The sequence below is a fragment of the Ahaetulla prasina genome, chromosome 8, assembly GCF_028640845.1.
Source record: "Ahaetulla prasina isolate Xishuangbanna chromosome 8, ASM2864084v1, whole genome shotgun sequence".
Taxonomy (NCBI): domain Eukaryota; kingdom Metazoa; phylum Chordata; class Lepidosauria; order Squamata; family Colubridae; genus Ahaetulla; species Ahaetulla prasina.
This window is the reverse complement of record NC_080546.1, coordinates 24336826-24363022: the sequence shown is the minus strand read 5'-3', so window position 1 is coordinate 24363022 and position 26197 is coordinate 24336826. Positions and strand designations below refer to the sequence as shown.

General features: G+C 37.7%; 1 protein-coding gene across 1 annotated transcript in view; it reads right to left on the bottom strand.

The window, feature by feature from the left end:
- Window positions 1-1401: 1401 nt before the first annotated feature.
- The window catches only part of MTTP (microsomal triglyceride transfer protein), a 51307-nt gene continuing 26511 nt past the window's right edge, over window positions 1402-26197 (bottom strand). The window contains exons 9-19 of the mRNA XM_058192958.1: window positions 24012-24172; window positions 22708-22876; window positions 21055-21162; window positions 17908-18120; window positions 15749-15960; window positions 14534-14631; window positions 14316-14437; window positions 12636-12863; window positions 8544-8668; window positions 6817-6987; window positions 1402-3808 (exon numbers count right to left, since the gene is read on the bottom strand). Coding sequence (XP_058048941.1) covers window positions 3640-3808; window positions 6817-6987; window positions 8544-8668; window positions 12636-12863; window positions 14316-14437; window positions 14534-14631; window positions 15749-15960; window positions 17908-18120; window positions 21055-21162; window positions 22708-22876; window positions 24012-24172 — 1776 coding nt within the window. The 3' untranslated portion in view covers window positions 1402-3639. The remainder of the gene's footprint in view (window positions 3809-6816; window positions 6988-8543; window positions 8669-12635; window positions 12864-14315; window positions 14438-14533; window positions 14632-15748; window positions 15961-17907; window positions 18121-21054; window positions 21163-22707; window positions 22877-24011; window positions 24173-26197) is intronic.

The window sequence follows — 26197 nt, the reverse complement described above, 5'->3', positions numbered from 1 at the left end:
AATGGCTAAAATGGAACAGACCTAGTAGGAAGAAATGGCCAGATACTCTGGTAAGGTATGCCAACTACAGGCAAGCAAAAACTCAGTAGAAGAGAAATACTTAATAGTGGTTATGACTATGTCTTACTGGCTATGCTGCTACATATGTGGAAGCCATTTCCCATGCCCTTAGCATTGGCTTAAACTGACCTTCATAGCAGAACAGGGATTTAGAATACAGTAGGAGGAAGCAATGTATGGTCTACAACAGTGTTGACAAACCTTTCGGCACCAAATGCCAAAACGGGGGCGCGTGTGCATGTACACGCAGCCATCCAGTGTACATGCATGTACCGGGAAAATGATCTTCCAGTTTCCGGGTGCGCACATGCGCACCAGGCAGCTGATCTTCCAGTTTTCTGGCATGCATACGTGCCCGAAGACCAGTTGGCCAATGCGCATGCGTGCGCCAGAAACTGGAAGAGCATTTTCCTGGGATATGCATATGCACCAGGTGGCTGCTCTTCCAGTTTCTGGCACTCCCGTGCATGTGAAGACCAGCTGGCTGGAAGAGCAACAGGTGATACTCTCGTGACCAGAGAGATGGCTCTGTGTGCCACTTCCGGCACACGTCCCATAGGTTCATCATCACGGGTTGTGTGTGATAGCACTCTTGAGATGAAAATTTGGCAGTTTCCAACTGAAACTGGCATAATTCTGTGTATAGATATGAAACAGACTAAAATTACTGCTTACAGTTTGAGACTTTTATTATGTGGTAAAGCCTACAATATTAAAAATTCTCCCCCTTCCTTAAAAATCTAGCCCTAGTGATTTACATGATGTTCTCTGCTCATGGTTGGTAGTCCTATCTATCAGAATCCCTCCTTTGCTACCTATGAAAGTTTGACTGCACCTGTTATAATGGGCAATTTAGTCTTTATAGGCTAGATTTGCTCAGCATGCTAATTTAGATTAAAAAGGGGTGATAGCTTGTAGGTCTGCATGTTATAAGAAACCCATCAGTGACTTAACATGTTGTATGAGCTGGACCATCATATTAAGCCATAATATGATTTAATTTGGAAAGGTATTATATAAACTGTTCTTTTGTTAATCTAGATCTAGAACATAGCTTGTAGTATGAACTCAGTTACAAAGCTTCAAAACCATTCAAGACTTTGGCAGAAAACAGTAACAGTACTTGGTCACATGTTGTTGTTTTTTTAGTTACAAACAAACCAAAATAGTAAAACAGAAAATCTGACAATATATACACTGTACGGTCTCAGATGGGAGGAAACTGTATGGTTAGTGGGGTCTAGTCATCCCTGCATGTTTAAGCCAGGGATCAGCAACCCGTGGCTCTGGAGCCGCATGTGACTCTTTTATCCTTCTGCTGTGGCTCCCTGTCGGTTGTCGGCTCCACAATTGATAGGACTTTCAGTTAGGACAGGTGGAGGAAAAAGGATGCCACTCTAGGAGGAGATTCTATGGTGATGGAACCGGACTTCTGGTCGGCAGAGGAAAAAGGACCCCATGCTAGGAGGAGACTCTATGGTAGGGGGAACCTGACTTCCGGTCGGCTCCAGAATTCAATGGGAGGCTTCTGGTTAGGTCTTTTGTGGCTCTTTGAGTGTTTAAGGTTGCCGACCCCTGGTCTAAGCACTCCTCAATTCAGTGACTGTCTTTTTTTTTTACTCATTACACTATCAGTTTTGAAATGAATATTTGAGAGCAATTCCACATAAGGTACTTTTATTAGAAAATGGGTGGGGAAAGGAAGCCACAACAACGTTTCCATTACATAGATGGATTAATTTAAAGCTAATTATATTTTGTACTTCTCAAATGAGGGAGGGGGCATTTTCCAGTCAAGTCAAAAAATTACAAGTCCTTACATCATACAGTGGTATAGGCATCAATTTCCAACCTAGCATATGGAAAAGATTACTATAAAGCCATAATACACTGAGAAAGAGTGGGAAAACATTCTGTTCTTGAGCTCTGATTTTCTTCAGGTTTCTGTTCCAGTTTTGTGATGAATGACCATCACATTATTACTTGCAGCATATAAGATATTGACAAAGCACCATCTTGGACTATGTTTGTTTACACTGGAGTCAGGTTTAGATTTAGAGGGAGGAAAATTAATGTTCTCAACTCTACTGTCTTCCAACCCGCTTTTCAAATAGAACTAACATATGCATATAAAAGTTAAAATAAAGATAAATTATGAACACATGAGTTGTTAACTTAAATCTTAGCTACAATCTTAAAATGCATTTACTAATGAGCAAGATTAGATGAATGCTTCTGAAAAATTATACACGGTAATTATTCTTTGACAGGTAAATAGTATCTAAAACATATTCTAGTTTAAAAACCATCTGCTGAAACCATTAAGATGAATGAGACTTCTAGAAACATATCTACACACTGTATTAAGACTGGCAAAAAGAACACATCTTGGCTGGATTGTGCTAATAATTCTTCAAGCAACTTTAGCAAAGCTGATTTTTATATTATTTTTTATCAGCAGCCACTTTTTAATGGTTCCATTAAAGTTATGATTTCTCAACACTGAGTGTAAAATAGCTGAGAAGGCCAACCTAAATTATATGTTTAAATAGTGTTTGTTTTATTGAGTCATTTTCAAGAACTCTCATAATGAACATATATTTTTTATGGTTTAAGAAACAATACATATTTGCTGTGTTTTGACTTGTAACACCAAATGATATTAATCCTTAAAGAAAATAAATATGAGAAAAGGAAACTTCTGACTGGATTTATTGCAGCTTTTTTTCTTTTGTTGTTTAAATGTTTTAAATTTCAGTTTTTTCTCATTGTAAAAATCTGTTAGCAATTTTTCAGCAGCTTCTGTTGTTATCAAAGTTGATAGTTATTTTTAAAATTGTACACTAAAATTTGCATTTTAATTTGTATGTATTTACAATGAAATGCAGTGCACATTTCCCTGGACGTATTTCTTTGCAATCTTGCCTAAAATGCATAGGTTTCTGAAGGAATTTCCCTCGCGTAGAAGACTAAAAAAGTTTGCAGTCAACAATTATATAAGCTCTGCAGTGAACCCTATGACCCTAAGAGAAAATATACTAGCAGCTCTAAAATTACTGCTGTTAAGTCACTGAAATGGCTGTTGAAATCGCTGTAAGGTACAGAAAGGTAAAACAACACATACCGTATTATTTGTTTTTTTTCTGTCCAAGGCTAACAATTTTGAATGGGGTGTTGGGAGTGATTTTAAATTACAGAAGAAAACGAGGAACTGATTAAAACTTCAGTTCCATCAAGTATCTCAGCCCCAAGTCATTTTTCCTCTTAAACAACAGAAAATGTTCTTAAGAGATCCAAGCAAAATTATGTCCTATCACCTCTAATGGTCTTCAATGAACATCTGGATTTGCAATAAGTAGTATTCCTAACATGTTACAAACGAAACCCAAAATAAATCTTTTAAATATATGTAAATATGTAAACACAGTGCACAAGACTCAATCCTGGGCCCCTTAAAGTTCGATACAACAAAGTTCTCACAGACTTGTAAATTACAGGTTTAGGCTCTAAACGAAGGTACCAGAACATGAAGCCAGAATCAGGTAGGGTTTTGGTGAAATGCAAGATCAGGTGCCTATTTCAAAACCAAGCTTCAGAAAAATCATCTTGGTCACTGAAAACTTCCCTGCACATGTGGGAATTTTCTTGGTGAAGGGGATATTCAGAACCTGCCACCAAGCTCACTTTTCTTTTCCGAGAGACATACGGCTTTCCAGAAGGAAGACTTTCATATTTTGTTAGGTATTGCCTGCAAAAAAAATAGTAGTGATAAGATTATGTTGTATGACTTGAGCGACAGCATGTTATAATCCTAGGAATAATTCTTAATGACATACACAATTGAAAGGGATCGTTTTTTAAGTTTTCCTTATCCATAATTTTCCAGAGCAAAGTTGAATACAACATATTTCTTACGGCTTTGAGACTCAATAATCTGGGCCCTTGGCTGATCAGGGATGAAATACTACCGGTTTGGACCATTTCGGGTGAACCGGTAGGAAAAAATGCTATCGGTTTGATATTTCCGATGATCAGCTGGGTGACGATCAGCTGTGATGCACAATTTATATTAGCTAGAATTGTTGGATTTCCTGCTTTCTAGCTAATCTAAATCATGTTGCACAGTAGATTTCCCCCCTCGCTGTTCTATTTACCTTTGCAGACTTAGAAGGCTTCAAAACGTTCCTTTTTTAGGAATATTTTGGCGTGCATGTGCATGAAGTGCACGCTCAGTAGCAAACTCACAGAACCGGTAGCAGATTTCAGAGGATTTCACCCCAGTATACATATTTGAGGTCAATAGTACTTTTCCTTGAACACAATGTCAGATGCTGTTGCAAGTCAATCTTTGGGAAAACTTGATTACTGAGAACTTCCTTGCATGGATCAAGACCAAAGTCAGGAGGAATAGAAACAGTATTACTGGTGAAGGTGAGATGTTTAAAAATAATCCATGCTTGCATTCAAGCGATTGTATATCTATAGTGGTATCTTTCAGACCTTCCATATGAATGCATGAGGGCTGGATGTGTACATTTTGCCTACTAGCTCAGAAGAATGCAGTCTTTAACTAAAAAAAAATGCAGTCTTTAACTAAAAAAAAACAAAAAACTTTTCTCACAGCAGAGAGTGGCAATATGGTTCCTAGAGAAGGCAGGTATTATTTAATCTCATAAATTTATGATAATCTTCTGTGCGAACTATGAAATCTCTTCTGTGGAGAAAACTCTCTTCTATAAAATCTCAGATACCTCTCTAAATAAGTCTATAAACACGTGAGTTCATTAGATTTAGTGTCATTTTGGAAGCGGTCTTTAAGGATACTTAGACCATTACAATGGCATCTGAATAATTTGCTGATCGCTGCTCTGCAGATATAGATACTTCTCATTTAACGGCCACTTGTTTAGTAATAGTTCAATGAATGAGTGGTTCTTATGACTAGCCCTCATAGTTCTGGCCATCGCAGCATCTTCAGACATACATGATTGGCATTTATGACCTTTGTCAGCTTCCAAGAAGCAAAGCCAATGGAGAAGCCATTCAATTCTCTTGAAATTAATTCCTTAACTGGAATTAACTACTATTTCCTTTTTTCCTTCCTTACAAGTTAAAGTTTACCATTAGCTTCTGACAGAAAATGGATGGTTCTAGTATAACCTGCATTATTAATTAACCTACCATTAACCATTAACCATTAACCTACACATAGTGTAAGCCGCCCTGAGTCTTCGGAGAAGGGCGGGATATAAATGCAAATTTTAAAAAAAAATTATTCATAGTCTTGATATGTATTTGTCACATAACATTGAAGTTCAAGTGAACTTTAGCACCATACAGTACAGTGATAGCATTTAAACAGATATACTAAACAGTATGCTACATCCATTTGTATAAAGTTCCAGTTGCTAATTTATTTATTTATCATATTTAAGAACTTCCCATCTCGCTTAGAGAGGGACTCTGGGTCAGGGGTCTCCAACCTTGGCAACTTTAAGACTTGTGGACTTTAACTCCCAGAATTCCACAGCCAGCAAAGCTGGCTGTTGAATTCTGGAAGTTGAAGTCCACAAGTCTTGAAGTTGCCAAGGTTGGAGAGCCCTGCTCTGGGTGGTATACAATAAAATATCACTGAAGTATTCTGTGGAAAAGGCCACAGAAAAAGTAGCTCAAATGATTTGGATCTATAGGAAGGAGTTAATGTGTTGTCGGAATTATAAAAAAAGAAAACATTTGATTCAGTCAACTAATTCCAGGGTAGTCAGATTTAGTCTTAAACAGATTCCATTTTGCATAGATTCCATTTCCTCAGTCAATCTGTCTTTTCATGAAACTGATGACTTTGATTAACTAATCTATGCCTCTTGGAGATAAAAAATCTCTCTAAACTAGGAGTGTCAAACTCAATTTCATTGCGGACCGCATCAGAATTGTGTTTGACCTCAGGGGGCCGGAGTGGGCATGACCAGGGTGGGTGTGGCCAGCTCAACGTCACTTGTGTTGGAGGTGCCTGTGGTGGCCTGAGCATTCTGCCAGCGAAAACAGGCTCCCAAGCTTCGTTTTTAGCTGCCAAGGCCTCCTGCAACTCTCTGCCAATGAAAGTAGAGCTCGAGTGGATCACATGTGGGTTGCAGGAGGCTGTGGCAGCTGAAAATGGACCTCAGGAGCTCGTTTTCACTGGCAGAAGCACCAGTCCTTCGCTATTTCCAGGGCGGCCCCGCGAGCCAGATCTAAGTACCCCGTGGGCCAGATCCAGCCCCTGGGCCTTAAGTTTGACACCCTTGCTCTAGAATATACCTCTAGGGATTCCCAGAAGTCACACCAAGGATGGTGGTCAACATTGGTGGAAGATTGAGAACTTTCTCTAAGCTTGCCTATCATGGCACCAATCTTGATCATACCATGCTTGCTTTTTCCCTCACTTTGACTTGGGGGAAAAAATTGCAATCTCCTTTGCAATGCTGAAGGGGTTGTAAAAATTGCCACCGAGGTATAGAGTAGCTATCCATGATCATACACTGCTAGAATACAGTGATAAATCTATCGGACAGAAGGTTGGGACCTTGATTGGTAATGAAATTAGGACAATCAACAACTATTGATTAGGGGCTAATTTAAGGGCCATCCAACCTCCTATACAGATTGCACTCTAATTTCTTATTTACTTAACACATAATGATCTTCTCAGGAATCAGAAAGTAGAAAGCTGCATTAAAATGCTAGGCAGATTAATAAACATTTCTAGTTGCTTCCTACCTAAATGGACTTTCAGTTTTATCCATCTGCATGCAGACCAAAAATGGGTATTGTGAAAATTTCACTGTGGTGACAAAATCCAACATTGCTTCGATTTCAGAAGTTGTTTCCAGGCCAGCCTTCACAAACATAGCATCCACAACAAAGTTACCAATGATAGCCCCAGCTCCCCTGAAACAAAACAGGAGTAAAAAAAAACAAGGGGTCAAAAATTGAATATTATATTGGAATAATAATAATAATAATAATAATAATAATAACAACAACAACAACAACAACAACAGCAACAACAGCAACAACAACAGAGTTGGAAGGGATCTTGGAGGCCTTCTAGTCCACCCCCCCTGCCCAGGCAGGAAACCCTACACCATCTCAGACAAACGGTTATCCAAAATCTTCTTAAAAATTTCCAGTGTTGGAACATTCACAACTTCTGCAGGCAAGTTGTTCCACTTATTAATTGTTCTAACTATCAGGAAATTTCTCCTTAGTTCTAAGTTGCTTTTTTCCTTGATCAGTTTCCATCCACTGCTTCTTGTTTTACCCTCAGGTGCTTTGGAGGATAATATCTCCTTCAACTGATAACTTTTAGTCAAACTGTTCTGTATAAAAATCTCATTTCACATTGGCTTTCCTGTCTGTACCTGTACATTACTGACTCTTCCTAGCAGTGAAAAATTGATGTTGCTAAGGATAGGAGAAAAAGAAAAGTGACTGTACAGTTCAAACATTAATTCGTGATGTTTCAAGAATTCAAACCTTGGACAGGACAGGAATGATAAATCTGATTCCCTACATTTTGCTGAATGACAAATTGCAACATTCCTCACTCAAGCCTTCTGGTTGTGATCAATGAACATAGTAATCTGACAACTGAAAAAACATGGGCTCACCCCAAAAGTTCTCAAGTAATTGTTCCACTAATCATTTTACTCAAAGCTAATAAGGGCAATACACAAGTTTTATTCAACACCCGATAAAGGCAATACACAAGCTTTGAGCTACCAAAGGTATAAGTAACAGTTTTTACTGTTTGGGGTTCACGTGATCCATGGAGAGCAAAATTATTAAATATTGCCATACAAACCATATAAACATCAATTGCGAGTTGACAATCATATGGAGGAACTTTTCACTTCACATGACTATCGGCTTGCAATTGATGTTGGGATGCAAGTATGCAATGCAGGATTTGTATCGTGCTGTTCCAATAGACACTTCATGTTTTCACTATCAGTTTGTAGAACAGAATAGAATTTTTTATTGGCCAAGTGTGATTGGACACACAAGGAATTTGTCTTGGTGCATATGCTCTCAGTGTACATAAAAGAAAATATACCTTCATCAAGGTACAACACTTACAACACTTTATGATAGTCATAGGGTGCAAATTTAACACTTAATGATACAACACATAATAATAGTCATAGGCTACAAATAAGCAATCAGGAAACAATCAATATCAATATAAATCATAAGGATACAAGCAACAACATCGTACCAGATGTTTCGACTATGGTTTTCAGAATTAGGTAGAAAAAGAATCTTCTGCAGAAATAATAAAGTTACATTTTCTCTATTTTCTACATGTTTTCATATAACTATTCTTTCAACTACCGGTAAGTTGTTAAAATGTTTTAGAATTGTATACAGTAACTAAATTTAAAATCTCTCATCTTGATGATGAAATGTAATATCTCCATCAAGAACTAACTTAGATGTCTCACCGATTTTTAACTTTTGTTTTGGATTCTCTGTACCAAAGGCTGAACTCCATTCCTCCTGATACATCGATAGTCATACCTCCCTTGAATTCAGCACTGCAAATCAGCCCAGATTGCAGCTGGATAACCTAAGTAAAAAAAAAGAAAGAAAGAACACATATAATATTTCTTGCTTATCTAGTATATGTTCAGATTAGTAATGTTTTAGGAGGACAGAAGTATGGTGCTTTCTGTCTCTACTTCTCAGTCTCCCTTTTTGAGTTTTTCCTTTTGGTGTAAAGAAAAATCTCTCCACTCCATGCAACTGGGCTATCAACCAGCTGAGAACAGAAGATCCATGAGTGAAGCTTACAGTGTAGGGCAGCTACACAGAGAAACACTTCAAAGTACATTTTTTAATAACCAAAACTGTTCTTGAGTTGTTTCATGTTGCACAGAAACGAAACATCTACACTATTCACACAACTTTCTTTTTGATAGTTTTGGTCTAGACCAGTGGTTCTCAAAGTGTCTTCAGGAGATCGACTAAATCAAATAAATATTTCAAATAATAAGTATTTTAAATTTTTACAGACTTAATTTGTAATGCAGTAAGTATCAATAGAGATCCTCCCCATAAACCAAAGCTCTTTAGGATCCTCAATCATTTTTAAGATTGTTAAAAGGTCCTGGACCAAAACATTTGAGAAGTTCTGATCTAGACAATACCTATGAAAAAAAACCACCATAATATTTAAAATTAGGATCACTAAGCTCATTTCATATGTGATCTCCAAACTACTAAACTGGCTAGTAATAAAAAGCCGTAAAGGTAAAGGTTCCCCTCGCACGTATGTACTAGTCGTTCCTGACTCTAGGGGGTGGTGCTCAAAGCTGAAGAGCCAGCGCTGTCCAAAGACGCCTCCGTGGTCATGTGGTTGACATGACTAAACGCCAAAGGTGCACGGAATGCTGTTACCTTCCCACCAAAGGTGGTCCCTATTTTTTTCTACTTGCATTTTTTACGTGCTTTCGAACTGCTAGGTTGGCAGAAGCTGTGACAAGTAACAGGAGCGCATCCCGTTACGTGGCACTAGGGATTCAAACCGCTGAACTGCAAACCTTTCGATCGACAAGCTCAGTGTCTTAGCCAAAGAGCTAAGATTTACATTACTATAAAAAAAACATTACATTACATTACATTATATTACATTACATTACAAAGCAACAGTATAATAAAGCTGTTGAATAAAGGGGCAAATGGTTTTCCATATAATTCAGCAAGAGACATAGCTTTTTGGATAAAGTAGCTTCCTGCCAAGGCTGGCCTTCCCAGCTGTGAAAAACTTACAGACTTAATTTGTAATGCAGTAAGTATCAATAGAGATCATCTCCATAAATCAAAGCTCTTTAGGATCCTCAATCATTTTTAAGATTGTTAAAAGGTCCTGTGACCCAAACATTTGAAAAGTTCTGGACTAGACAATACCTATGAAAAAAAACCACCATAATATTTAAAATTAGGATCACTAAGCTCATTTCATATGTGATCTCCAAACTACTAAACTGGCTAGTAATAAAAAGCCTTAAAGGTAAAGGTAAAGGTTCCCCTCGCACGTATGTACTAGACGTTCCTGACTCTAGGGGGTGGTGCTCAAAGCTGAAGAGCCAGCGCTGTCCAAAGACGCCTCCGTGGTCATGTGGCCGACATGACTAAACGCCAAAGGTGCACGGAATGCTGTTACCTTCCCACCAAAGGTGGTCCCTATTTTTTTCTACTTGCATTTTTTACGTGCTTTCGAACTGCTAGGTTGGCAGAAGCTGTGACAAGTAACAGGAGTGCATCCCGTTACGTGGCACTAGGGATTCGAACCGCTGAACTGCAAACCTTTCGATCGACAAGCTCAGTGTCTTAGCCAAAGAGCTAAGATTTACATTACTATAAAAAAACATTACATTACATTACATTACAAAGCAATAGTATAATAAAGCTGTTGAATAAAGGGGCAAATGGTTTTCCATATAATTCAGCAAGAGACATAGCTTTTTGGATAAAGTAGCTTCCTGCCAAGGCTGGCCTTCCCAGCTGTGAAAAACTTACAGCTGGATTGGGAATCCATTGCACAGAGTCCATTTGGGAACAGTCAAAACAGAAAGCAATTCGGGGTCACAGCAAATCATTTCTGTTGCATGCTGACCGACAGCTAACATTTTAAGGTTCACATGGCTTGGAACGTATTAAATATGTTTATAGTCTTCCTACATTGCATAAAACAAAGTATGATGCAGCTTCTGGTAGGTGCATATTTATTCAGAAGCCTGTCCTGCTGAACTCAAAGTAGCTTACTCTCCAGAAATTGTGTGGAGGGATTCAGCTTGTGCATAGTTATTAATAATCCCTCCCTATTTTCAATCCACTTAAGCAATATAAGTAAGTCCATTGTTTTTTTCTGACTATGCCCAAGAAAAACATTAAAAAAATAGGGAAATTAGAAACAACACACCTGCAACTTTCTTTTTTGAAAGAAATGTCCATAGGCACTACATGCCATTATAACTCAGCCTGGCTTCCTATTACTCTGTCAAAACAGCTAGGCACTACTGAGATCAAGAACCCTGAAGAACCAAACAACAGTGCTGTTTCACAAAATTTCAGTCCTTGCTATAATCTTCTGTAAATTGTGATTATCTATGACCATGCCTTTTATGGCTAGAAACAAACATGACGTATGGATACCCCACCAAACTGTGTTGGTCAACATTAAAATGTACTTGGAAGAGAGTAAGAATTTATCTTAAGAATGAGGTGGGCTGCGATAATTCTTTAACAAGCCTATTCCTGTCTTGTCACTTACACTTGGTAGATACCATTTAAAAAAATAATAATCTTGTAATGTTATTTAGTTCAAAGACTCAGACTTATTCTTCTTGTTCAGATATTATTTATGTTATTATTATATTATATATACTATTTTGTCTTGAATTCATCCAAAGGACTCACTGTGTGGCAAATAGGATCCACCTTTGATCTGATTTTCACAAGGTTTTTGTAAAATAGGTTAATCTGGGGAAAAACTAATAGATTTGACTCAACACTACTGAATAACCTTCAAGGCTGAAAGGAGGTGTGAGTATCTGTAGTGCTGCAATATTTAGCTGACAATAGGCAAATCTTCAGATTCTGGATTATGATGCCAATAATCTTTTGCCACTGACCATCCTGTTTCGGGGTTATAAGAGATGAAGCCCAAAACACTGAAGGGAAACAGTTTGCAATTCCTCACAACCCAAATTTATGGGTTGTGTTCCAATTTTTACATAATAACCTAAATAACCTAAATATTATTTTTAAAAATAGAATAAGTTTTTTTCCTGGTACATCCAATTGTAAATAGGTTATTTGTGGACTAGTTGTCAACACTGAAAAAACAAGATTAGAGATTGTTTGCCATGCATTCAGTTGGTATGCTACAACGGGTATCCACCATATAGCTCCCTCCAAATATGTTGGGAATATAAAATCTGGAATTCCCAGCCAGTAGGGCTTTGTGTTGCTGAAACTATCTACAACATCCCTTGTAGCGATTGGCTAAAAGTCATCTAGAAATTTCACAGCTGATGAACAGGAACCTCTCAATTCAAGCTTCCTCTTTGGTCATTCTATTCCATTAGCATGCAACTCTTTTTCAAGTTCCACCCATAAACTTGGGAAAGGTATTGAGGGACAAAAGTGAAAATGGACACAATAAAAGTAAGTTTCCAAAGAGGAGGGAAAACATTTTCAAAAAATTAAAAATCCATAAAACACTTCATCCAGTCAACATGTTAATTTTATTTTTTTACCATTCATTTATTTGTATAATTTATGAGTTCCATGCACAATACCTACAGTACATAAAATATATAATTGCATATGTGAATAAATACTATGCAACCATCCAGCTAATCATCTATTTATTACTGAACTATAGCTTCTTCTTACAATAAGGTTATGCAAACTGGCATTATCAGCCTCATGCTTCAAAAACATTATTACTACGAGCATAAATTTGGAGTAAAAATGTCACATACAACTAGAATATTATGTTTCCAGTACATACATTTCACAATACATACCTGTGAGAAATCCAACAGAAGGATGAGCCCTTTCACTACATTCATGGGGTCTCCAGTGGCTGAGAACATTTTAGACATTAAATCACTATATCCTTGGAAAAAGGTAACTGGCCGGAGTTGAACATCAAGCATGATTGCTGACAAACCAGCAAAGGAGTCAAGATTTTCTTCTCCTTCATCTGCAGATGCAGCTATAATAGATTCCAGACCTTGAGCTTCAATTACCACCTAAAAGAAAGCAACACATAGTGAAGGGGAAAATGAAGGTGTGCATGCAACAACAAGATTGTTATATTATTCAACTCTTATCCACACCTTCTTACAACTGAGAAGCAGCACAAGGCTCTTCTGGATAATTGTTACATTGAAAAGGAAAGGAGACATGACAACTACCATCAAAGGGCAGAAGGGGGGGAGGGGAGAATAGGTGAAAGCTCCAGAAGGGCAGATTTTGATCAATGTAAGGTAAAGGTAAAGGTTTCCCTCGCACATACGTGCTAGTTGTTGCTGACTCTAGGTGGCAGTGCTCATCTCTGTTTCAAAGCCGAAGAGCCAGCACTGTCCAAAGACGTCTCCGTGGTCATGTGACTGGCATGACTCAACGCCAAAGGCGCACGGAACGCTATTACCTTCCCACCAAAGGTGGTCCCTATTTTTTCTACTTGCATTTTTACGCGCTTTCAAAACTGCTAGGTTGGCAGAAGCTGGGACAAGTAACGTGAGCTCACCCTGTTACACGGAAGCACTAGGGATTCGAACCGCTGAGCTGCCGACCTTTCGATTGACAAGCTCAACGTCCTAGCCCCTGAGCAACCGCGTCCCTTTTGATCAATGTAGATAAATTTTATGGAAGCTCTTGTTTGACAAAGAAGTAGACTTTCTTAGATGTCCTATAAATCAGTGGTGGGATTCAGCCAGTTCGCACCACTTTGGGAGAACCGGTTATTAACTTTCTGAGCAGTTTGGCAAACTGGTTGTTAGAAGAAATTATTAGGGAAGAGAACTGGTTGTTAAATTATTTGAATCCCACCACTGCTATAAATCCATTGGAGGGATTTAAGCAAATTCTTTTAGTCATGCATCAAGTACTACAGAGTAATGACAAGGGTTGAAAGTAAATGATCTCCAGAATCTAGAGCCTTTCTCATTCTATGATTCTATCAAAGTTTGATAGACATAGCCAGGCATTCGAGGTAATAAAAACTGCAGCTACTCAACTTCTCATAATTATGAAAGATGCGAAAACACTTTTTTTCCCCACCTGGCCAATTAACAGTATTTTAAATTTAAAAAGTAGGGAATAGAAAACGATGGAGTTGCTGTTACAATAAACTCTAAGCCATGCCATCAAAGGAAACTTAGAGCACACAGATTCAGGTTCAATCTGAAACATCACCACTCAAACTTCTGGATGATGAGCAGGTCCTTTACCACATAATGAATTAAGAGGACAATAGTAAGCTATTTATCTTCCAAACTGCTTTCATGACTAGAAGAGAGGTATTATGCTTGTGCGTGCATAAGGTTTAAAGCAATTCTGAACCATTTGCACAAAAAGCATGGTCCTAAACAATAAGTTTGGTCTCATTTAATTTGATTCCACAATCAAGTTGTAATGACTCAAAGCTGCATGCTAGGTTCTTCTCTGATGTTTTTATTTCAATAGTGCATGAGACATACCTGGCTGGCATGAAGTTGAGCAAATTTACTGAAAAGGAAGATATTCATGTTGCTTCTTCTTAAGATACCGGAACCAGAGTACAGTATATCAAGGCTATATGTAGATGATAGAACTTGGCCACCTTCATTAAACAGAGTTATGTGTTGTAGTTACAATTTTGGCAAAACAAATCAAGAAATAAAAATATAATCTAATATTGATTTTGATCATCACGTACGTGTTAGGTAACCAGAGAAGGCCGAAGAAGAACCCACTTTTGAAAATCTGTCATAATTATGAATCAATATGTCCTTCAGGACTTCACGGATCATTTTGCTGAAAAACAAACATTTTATTTCTATTGGAGAAGAAAACATTTTCCCTCTACAATAAAATACCTAAAAGATACATTTTAGTAATAGCATCTTGTACATTATGATTCGACCTGAAATTCATACTAAGAACCTTCCTTGGAGATAAAGATTCTAATTTATTTAAGAAAATCTGATTAAAGGGGTATGGTTATTTGCTGAAAGGTACAGTAAAATAATCTCATTCTTACAAACTCCTACTTTTCTACGTACATCATTATATCACCAATTGCTGGTTCAAATTTCTATAGTTCAGCCTATACGAGAATTGTATTTACATTGAGTAATTCTTCTGTAGCGTAAATCTGTTTTCTCTGTTACCACAAATGCATATAGTCTGTGTTCACAATGAAACACAAACTTGCCAAACACATTTAGATGAATGTATTGTCAAATGTATCCTATTTTGTCCCTATCATGTAAAACACAGGAAATTTTTAAGATGTTGGATAACCATTTGTCTGAAGTGCTGTAGGGTTTCCTGCCTAAGCAGGGGGGTGGACTAGAAGATCTCCAAGGTCCCTTCCAACTCTTTTATTCTATTCTATTCTAAACTCCCCAAATTGGTTAATTGGTTAAACCCATCATAGTAAGCATACTGTGCTAACACAATCATTCTATCAGAGAACTGAGTTAGCATTCTGCTGGCCTTAATGTGGATGTCCTGATTTTAAAAAAAATCTGATGAGTAAAGCTATCTTAACTTTTGTATACTGTAGTTATATTCCTTCCACTACTACTGCTACTACTATTACTACTACTATGGTACTACTACTACTACTACATCAAAACAATTTTTAAAGTATTAAATCATTCCAAGATAAAATAAAGATCTTCTGCTTGAGCAGGGGATTGGACTAGAAGACCTCCAAGGTCCCTTCTGTTATTCTGTTAAGAAGGAAATACATAAGACTACTAGCCAGTGCAGTTTTAAGCTCTCACTCTGATCTTTAAAAAAACTATGCTTTTTATCCCAGTATAAATGTGGCGAAGGTGGTGTGAATCCCATTGTACAAGAGTAATATTTGTGGAGCAGTTCTATCACAGCATGGTTACACAAATAACAATGATACTTGATATACCTGGCAGGCATTTCAAAATGTAGTATATCCTGGACTAGTGAAAGCATGTACTTATTCATTTCCAGTGGCAGCTCTCCAATAGAGAGGAGGAGGTTTTTAACTTCCATGAAGGAAGGATTGCTGTTGAAGATAATAGCAGCAGCTGTGGTTCTTACAGTCTTCTCATGAACTTTATAATTCTGGTGGTAAATCCTGTTCATGGTTTTTTTCACCTGGTGAAAATATAATCTGGTCAATTCCACTGAACAACTGATAGAAGAAGAGAAGAAAGGAAAGAAAGTCTATAACCAATAAATGAGGCCAGATAGATTTTTTAACTTCAGGTTATACCTTGTGTACAGAGATGACATCAAAATTCAAATGATTGTGTCATGATTAATAACTACCAAGGAATTTAACCTATTCGCCTCAGTTTTCCCAAACTGGAGAAAAAACAGTGAATTCTGGTTAACATGTAACTTACTAGGTGATGGTAGAAAACATCAAGATATTATAGGTCATGCATCAAATTTAAAAGTTATAGGATTAATTGCTAGACAATGTAGCAATATGAGTCCCAAATCTCATTTCTTTTTCATCTTTTTAGATATTGAATCTCACTTTGGATCATACAATATGTTCATATTTCTTGTGAGATAATGGAAAGGCCAAAACATGGTTTTTATCCCAAAATATTAAATATATTTCTGCCCATATCCAGTGCCATAATACTGAGACACTGTTTTCTAACCTTAAAGATATATTGCATAACAACTCCCACTCTGTTCTAGCTAATGGAATTTGTAGCTCAACACATCTAGAATGTGTATGAGAATTACTTCCCACCCTGATAAAGGTGGTTTCAGTTATATAAAAAAGTGAATATATAGCCACTAATCTTTTGTCACAAAAGGGGAAGGCATCCATACCTTTTCACAGAAAATGCAGAAATGGACAAGAATTGAATAATTTAAATTTGCCTATATATAGATTTAAAATCTATATATAGATTTTTCATAATCATCACTGGAATTCTATTTTTCTTCTTCCAATAAATGCTTCTTTTACCTTTTACCTTTTACCTTCTGTTTAATAAATGTTTCCTTCTAATAGGGAGCATTATCAGAGATTTTTGAGTCTTAGTCTTTGGATAAAATGTTTCCATCAAGATTACAAGAAGAAAAATCTGAAAGTAAGGAGGCTGTCCAAGGATTACCTTGCCTGCAGCTTTTCCAAATTTAGATTTTTAAACATTTTAAAACAAGAGTTGGCAATATGGGACTTGCAATAATCCAGACAGCGTATGTAAATTGGTCAAATTCCATTAAAATTACATTTTTAATTGTAAGAATTTTTAATTCTCACATAAGATCACCAAAATTCCATAAAGTTTCATAGCTCAAGAGTTCAACATTTTTAAGATTTGATGATCTAGCCAAATTTGGGGTAATTTTCTGGAAGGGCAGAATGATAGCTGGTGCTTAAAATGGTTGCTGGTGTTAAAAAAAAACCATAAAGGTATACTCATCAGTCTGTTGAATTTTGCGTGAGAACTCAATAATCTTTGTGGGTTCTTTGGTAAAATACATATATGTATTTACAACTTCTCTCTCTAAATGAAGGACCATCATTATCCAACACTCCCATCTCATTGTTCCTATCACCCATCATTCTATCAATGACTATCATTAAGTGTTGTACCTTATGATTCTTGACGAATGTATCTTGTCTTTTTATTTATTTATTTTATTTATTTTATTTGTCAAACACAACAGCATATATAAGTATAAGCATGAAATAACCATACGAATTGGATACAATCAAAGGGAACATTAAGACAGGAACGGTAGGCACGCTGGTGCTCTTATGCACGCCCCTTACCGACCTCTTAGGAATGGGGTGAGGTCAATAGTAGATAGCTTTAGTTAAAGCTTTGGGGATTTTGGGAAGAGACCACAGAGTCAGGTAGTGCATTCCAGGCATTAACAACTCTGTTACTGAAGTCATATTTTCTACAATTTTATGTACACTGAGAGCCTATGCACCTTGTGTGTCCAATCACATTTGGCCAATAAAGAATTCTATTCTATTCTGTTCTGTTCTGTTCTGTTCTAGTCTAGTCTAGCCAAGCCGAGCCTAGTCTAGTCTAGTCTAGTCTACTGTGTGTAGTTTTTATTTACCTCAGCAGTTATGGATGAATGATCATATCTCTGTAGAGCAGTAACAGCGATGTTGCTGATAGGTCCTTCTCCTGACTCAGCGAATTTTAGCAGCACAGGAACAGCTTCTGGCAAAAGGGCATTTTTCAGTGCCAAAAGGAACATCTTCACATCATCAGCTTTATCTGCTCTGTTCAAGCCTTGGAATATCAATTTCTTGGCTTCCACAACAGCCTGGAAAGAATCCACCCCACTATATTAATAGTGCACCAAAGGGAACCTAAGGGAATCTACTGTAGTAAAATGAAGAGAAATTTTTGAAGAAAACTACGAATCAAGAACAATATACAAGTAGTCCTTGGCTTATGATCACAACTGAGCCCAAAACTTCTGTTGCTAAGCAAGACTGTTGTTAAGTGAGTTTTACGACTTTTCTTGCCACAATTGTTAAGTGAATCAGGCTTCCCCATTGACTTTGCTAGTCAGAAAGTCGCAAAAGGGGATCAAGTGATCCTGCAACACTGCAACTGTCATAAATAGAGGCCAGTTGCCAAGTGTCCAAATTTTGATCATGTGACCATGGGGACACTGCAACAGCCGCAAGTGTGAAAAACAGTTATGTCACTTTTTTCGGTGTCATTTTCATTTTAAATGGTCACTAAAGGTATGGTCCTAAGTCAAGGACTATCTATATTACATTTATTACAGTTTATCTATTGCAGGGGTCTCCAACCTTGGTCCCTTTAAGACTTGTGGATTTCAACTCCCAGAGTTCCTCAGCCAGCTGGCTGAGGAACTCTGGGAGTTGAAGTCCACAAGTCTTAAAAGGACCAAGATTGGAGACCCCTGATCTATTGGGCTTTCTTCTTGGATTTAATAACTCTAATAAAGCAGGGTTGTCAAACTCGATTTCATTGAGCGCCACATCACGGTTGTGCTTGACCTCGGGAGGCCAATGTACTGTTGTGACAAAATAAATAAATAAATAAAAAAAATATGTAGAAGATACAGGATTTTTAAGGAGTTGCTGATGAGGGTTACATGAACTCTCATGCATGCTTCAAATCAGTTTCTGCTTCAGATGTGGATCATTACACAAATTTAGTAAGTGTAATAACAAATCATTGGCCCTCCAAATCTTCTATCGTCCCGTCTCCCCAATTTTTCTCATTTGTCAGATTAACATACTACATCTATTAAGCATATGTGATATTTCTATTACCGCCAGTTCCCTGATGCTAATGTTTGCAACTTGATTGTATAAGTTGTTATGCCTACATTAGAACACATACGTGGAGACTTATTTGTTTTATCGTTATTATCAGAGTTGGAGGCAGTCTGCTTGTTTTCTGTTTTCATCACATTTGCCAATATTTTGCTGGTTGATTTGGGTATATGCAAAGTTTCTCTCTTGTATTTGGCCTTAAAAATTGCTGGTTCGGTGATTCAAAAGAAAGTTGACCCAGGGGTGAAATCTAAAAATTTTCCCTACCGGTTCTATGGACGTGGCTTAATTGGTGGGCGTGGCTTAATGGTCAGGTGACCCAGTGGGTGTGGCTTGGTGGTCAGGTGACTGAATGGCCAATAATGGGTGTGTCCAGGGTGGGCATGTCCCACTTCATACCACTCATTGAGACTCCATTTTCAGCTGCAACGACCTCCTGCAGCCCTCTGCCAGTGAAAATGGAGCCCATTTGTGAAAATGCAGCCTCCCCAGGCTCTGTTTTTGCTGGCAGAGGGCTGCAGAAGGCCATCGCAGCCGAAAATGGAGCCTGAATGGGCCATGCACAGCCTCTCTGAGCTCTGTTTTTGCTGGCAGAGGCACCGTGGGCCAGTCCTTTGCTGTTTCCAGGGCACCCCCAGGGACCAGATCTAAGTACCCCGTGGGTGAAATTTGGCCCGCGGGCCTAGAGTTTGACACTCCTTTAATAAAGTATTCAATCAAAATATTATGTATATGAAATTAAATATGATTTAAGCCTTTGGACAGGAGTTCCCTGGAAAGCATCATATTGGTTTATTCTTCAGGGCTTTATGGGCAAATCTTTTTCTGTTAAGGACTGTATTTCCTCAAGTGTCTTTAGTAAGGACCTACATAATGGGAGGGAGATGTAATAATATGTGGAAATGCCATTAGGGGTCAGGGGAAGAGCTTCATATCTTATTCTCTTTCTAACAATCCCTTCTCTTTCCCAAGTAGCAACCAATGGGGAAAGGGCAAAAATCTCTCTTTTTTTGAAGTGATTTTGTGTAAGGGGTTTTAAAAATTAGTCCAAGAGCCATGTGTGGCTTGCAGATTATCTACATCTAATTTGGGATGGGAGTAGGGGAGGTGAAGCAAGCATCTGTGAGCTATTTTAAGAGCAAAATACTATTGTGGCTGCTACTATGGGCTTTTTATATATAGCCTAGATAGCATACCATTGTACTCTGCAGTATATGGAAGTGACACGCTCCCTCACCCAGTGACCATGCTATCCTTTTCTGGCTGGATAACATTACAGCAGTAGCCAAGCAAAGAAAACAGAAAGCAGAAGGAGGCTGATACAAACAGAAGAGGATAAGGATGAGCGATAATAAAGGAGTGGGGAAAACAACGTAAGAATAATTTGGAAGATGGTCCTTAAGGGGCATAAACTGAAAAAAGGAAAGGGAAATTGTCAGAGGCACAGAGAAGGGAAGGTTTTTTTCAAGCAAACAGGAACTTAATAATTGGAGTCAGTAATAGTCAGAAGAACTTAAATGAAGTTTCATATTTGCATTAAGTGCATACAGGTAGTCTTCAACTTACACCAGCACTGGAACCTGCTCATTCTGGTTGTAATAGTCATAAAATTTTATTATCTTTTTTTGTGGCATTCTTTAAACAAATCAATGGTCTGCTATGGACATATTTCTGCCCAAAACTGGAAGTAAATGCTGGTTTTTAGCAAAACCGTTGCAAAATAGTTGTGATTGTGAAGATGGCTAAACCGGCCTTAAATGTGGCCTGATTGCCAAGATCTTGAAGTTCAGTTATGTGAACACAGGGCGTTGTCCATCAGAATTTAGAATCTGGATTGTAAGCAGCCTCCAGGAAGGTCCATTGTAACCTCTAACAGTTGCTAAGGGCTACCTGTATTGCATTATTTTCTCCCAAACTCTTGTAGGAAACTAGAAAACACTTACAGGCAGTTTGCAGCCTCCCACGTTGCACAGTTTTCTGATGAGTGCGCCGGCAATAATAATAACCATTTCTCTGATTTCATTGTTACCAATTGGACTCCTGTATTTATTCTGTTGTATTTAAAAAAAAGTCAACAATGTCAGCATTGGCCCCTTAAATCTAGCATTTAAAAATATCTATGATCCCTTTGGGTGATTTGGCACAAACTTTTCTGAAATTTGGCTTACACAAAGCTAGCATGACTTAACCCTACTGGTTTTCTCTAAGGCTTTAAAGATCTGATTCTGCCAGATCTGCCAAACTTGGGACCTGAGTATGTGGTTGAACCCATATTATGCTTGATTACGTTGTTTGCTTGGTTTTATCTAAGTTGCTATATTATTTCTTATTTGTTATCTTTTGGTTTTGTTTTGATTTCCTGGAAGCCACCAAGAGACATATCTGGGATGGGTGTTCATATAAATTGAATAAATTAATAAAATAAATAAATGACACCAATCCTCTCAAGGAACTGTTCTGTTTTATGACTGGAGGAATAATGCTCCTTATTCAAGAAGGATAAGCCTACCTACCAACGTGCTGTGCAACACAATATTTTATACAATATAAAATAGCCAATGATTTGGGGGGAAAAATATTCTCATGAAGAATTGGAGCAGTTCTGCTGAATGGGAAAGTATCAACAATGGATTGATATTCATCTCATCATGAGGAAACCACCAGATCTGCCGCTCTGTACAGCAGCTTTTGGCTGTCAGTTTTAAAATGAGGTTTTTAATTAAGAATCAGGAGAGAAAAAAACAATCAGTATTGCAGTAGCAAAGGTGGAGAAATTCCCATTTACAACTTCGAATAAGCATCTCTTTCTCTCCACATTAAAATTAGCAGGGAAGGGGAGAAAAATCCCATTAAGTAGAACCCCTTAAATATTTTTCTTAGTGACTGATTACATGCCAGGAAGAAGAGGAATTTTAACCACATTTCTATGTGTGTTTTCCCTAATAGTACTAATTTTTTTTTTAATTCCAAGCACGTATTTATGTAGCTCTATTCATAAGGGACGCGGTGGCTCAGGGGCTAGGACGTTGAGCTTGTCAATCGAAAGCTCAGCGGTTCGAATCCCTAGTGCTGCCGTGTAACAGGGTGAGCTCCCGTTACTTGTCCCAGCTTCTCCCAACCTAGCAGTTTCGAAAGCACGTAAAAATGCAAGTAGAAAAAATAGGGACCACCTTTGGTGGGAAGGTAACAGCGTTCTGTGCGCCTTTGGCGTTGAGTCATGCCAGCCACATGACCACAGAAACGTCTTTGGACAGCGCTGGTTCTTTGGCTTTGAAACGGAGATAAGCACCGCCCCCTAGAGTTGGGAACGACTAGCACATATGTGCGAGGGGAACTTTTACCTTTACCTTTATTCATAAGGACTTTGTTTTTATCTTATTACTTTTACCATGTTGCTAATGGTACTACTGTAAGTAAACCTAAACCAAAGGCTGTGTCAAAAGCTAATCTGATTTGATTCAAAGAAGCTCATTTCCAGGTGACTTTCAAAAGCTCATGTTTAGCTTTCCAGAAAAGGGTGTTTCTCAGGGGGAAAAAAACACATGTTCTTAAAAACTGTGCTAGTCACGTTTCCTTGACTGCCACAGGTAACTTACAATTAAAGATCTGAGTAATAACTCATTCGGATGAGCAGTGAAACCAGAAGCATAGAGGAATCGTTCCTGAAGGAGAGATCCACTTTTGTTCTTGAAATCCAGAAAATCCAACATTGCTTCCAGAGAGGTTGAAGTATGTGTGGAGGCCACTGCATCAACTAGTTGGGGACTGTATGGAGGTCAAGCAGAGAAATAAAAAGTTGATACTTATTTACTTTAAAACACATTGCTTTTACTGTGTCATCCTGTGTTTTTAATAAATGTACTGAATTACAGGTAATTCTTGCTTACTGACCACAGTTACAACAGCATTAAATAAGGAGATTGATCCTTGTGGTTGTGCCTGTTGCAGCCCCGCTGCCCCATTATGGGATCCCAATTTAGAAGCTTGGCAACTATCTGGTAATTACAATGGTTGCTGTGTTCTACTGTCACAATTGTCATTTGCCACCTTCCTGCCGGTTTCTGTCAAGCAAAGTCAATGGGAAAGCTGGCAGGAGTTGCAAACTGATTGTGTGACATCCACATGACTGACTGATAGAGTTGCCAGTTCCAATTGCCATTTTTATGCCAGCAGAATGTTTCATGTTACTACTATTCAGTTTGAACAGCTACACAACAGGTTTGGGCAACGCTAGCTTCCATACAAAAAAAATCCAGACAACGGTGGCTGGCAGCAAAATGTTAGCGTTGTTCTATGTGTCTTTTCTGCCATCTACTGATTTTGCATATTTTTTGCAATTCAAAAGTACTTGAGCCTAAAGTTAGATCTGAAACCAGGATAATAAGGCCTGAGTAACAAGGAAATTATTTGGTGATGATGATGATGATGATGATAACAATAACAACACAAAATGATAGTATACACAGCAAACGAGATAACTATGCTGGATTTCGTTTCACAGATCACTAGTCGAACGCTTGGGAAGTGTTTGACTAGTGATCTGTGATACGAAATCCAACATAGTTATCTCGTTTGCTGTGTATACTGTCATTTTGTGTAAATAATAATAATAATAATAGACTTGCTAGTGATTTGTTTATGGCTTATCCAGGAAAAACCATAGGGGCCTCTGATCTAGTTCATAGTGGCTTGAAAACAGTGCATATTGTGCTAACAAGCTAGAACCACAACAGTGCTTTGTTATTTTATTCATATTGACCATAATAATCTTATATAACATATATAAGTCTAATCTTATATATAACTTCACAAAATATAATAAATCTTTTTCCAAAGCTTACTGAAATTTAAAATGGAGATTCTACTACAGAAAGCGTAAAACTCATTTCCAGTAACTCACAGTATTTCTGTATTATTTTCATTTCTCAGTAGCTGTAAGATTTCTTCTTTTGTTGCTTTCTTCAGGCTCTCGATAAATGCCAAAAATCCTTTTGCAGCATCGGCTTTTGAAAGATTATCTGGTTCAAGCTGTTTTCGGATGACCATCCACTGCTGAAACAGCTGCCAGAAAGATGCACAATTTGAACCTTTGCCTCTTAAAAAGTTTGTGTTGCTTGTAACTGGCCTGGTATATTACCTACTCTCTTCTGATAAGAGCTGTAAAGCCAAAGCTTCTCCAGCTTTAGCCTGGTTTTCTAAAGAGGGCCTGACTTTTTGATCCCATAAGGATTTTTCATTTTTTTTTCAGAGAAATCAGAAGGAGGCAATGAGAAAGTAAACCTGAGGTTATCAGAAAAACATTTGTGAGGAAGAGGAAATATGTTGACCAACAGATTTTATGAAATAGCTAAGCTAGTTCATATCTTTACAGAATTTTAAAGGTAATAATCGATATGTCATCCAAAAAGAAACTGAGACCCAGTGCCATTAAAAACCAGAGAGTTGGCTCCACAAATGCCAAGGTTGTTAACTAAATTAACAGCCAATTAAGCTCAGGAAGACCATGTAATATGAGAAAGAAGCGTAAAGTTGACTTGCCTTGACTTTCTTCAGTATAGGAGCAAATTAAAGGGAAATACGGTCTTTGAAGACTGAGTTATTATAGCCGATATAAACGAAGTAGAGTTTCAATATTTCATATGAAGTCTGAATTGGTTTTCCTCAAAGGCTGACAATAATGTTAGTAGCAGAGGTGTCACTGATCTTCTGGGGGTTTTGTGGATTCTGAGTTCTAGGTTGTATATTAGCTAAAGCTAGTAAAAGACCTGGCTGTTTACCTTAGGGCAGAAGTCTACAAACGTGGCTCTTTTAAGACTTGTGGACTTAAGCTGGCTGAGGAACTTTGGGAGTTGAAGTCCACAAGTCTTAAAAGAGCCAAGTTTGCAGACCCCTGCCTTAGGGTAATCAATCACAGAAGATCCAGAATCATTCCCAAATTTTCAAGTATGGCACTCTTCTCCCCACTGCACAAGTACACCTGAATCATCTGGATTCAGCTTTAATTTACTGTAGTTCATTCAAACCAATATTGACTTAAGGAGTGCAACACCTTCACATATAAGAATTCCAGTAGCATACTGCTCAAAATCCTCTACTGAACTGTCCCATCTATTTCTTATGGGTACTGAACGCATATATCCATACTGAAGACAGAATGGAACTGTAAAATAACTCTTGATTTGAGGAACTATTTTTCCACTTGACACTATTTGATTATCAAGCACATTACATATTCACACTCTTCTGGATAAAAAAACAAATGCTATATGCTTCACTAAGAATAAAACTCATAACATTCCATAAAATCTTCTTTTGAATGTTTGAATAACATAAATCCACAATATTGGTGCCGGGCCAGTATTATTTTAAATCTTCAGATGTCTCATTTCAAAAGTCTGATTTTTATGTTGAAACATCTTGTGAAGTTTTGTTTGTCATGTGGGACAAAAAATGTTTGAATGTTCAAACAACTTCCAGTAGAGCTGAGTGAATATTTTGACTAATGCTACCATATACAGGCACTTCTGTTATCCAGTATTATCTCTGGCATTCTTTAGAGAAAGCTCAGCTGTTCCTTCCAGCAATGTTTATTGCAGCTCTCCTAACTAGGAAATAAGGAGCTCAGCTCAGCCTTTGCTAAAATACCCTCTCTCTTATTGGGCCAGGGTTATTAAGCAATAGTAGCAGATGCTAATTCCAAACAGCACTAGTATAATTTCAGCAGTACAAGTTCACCTTACCTGAATTGTAATTAAACATACAGAAGCAATGATGAGTGAGATAGAAGCTATTTCTGGAGCCTTAATGAATGGCAAGGGAGTACTAATAGCTCAGGACACAGCTGGAGATTATAAACTTCAGCTGAGCATCCCTATATATCCTATGCTAAATATTGCTTTATAGCCAGGAATGTATGACCCAAGGCCTTGGGATTGTATGTGGCCCACATTTTCAAAATCTTGTGTGTGACGCTTACAGCTCCTCTGAAAGTTGTGCTGAATGAAATATTTGGCAAGGAAAAATATTCTAAATATATGAGGCATGATTATGTTAATTATTAAATATATTTTCATTTTAAAATTTAAA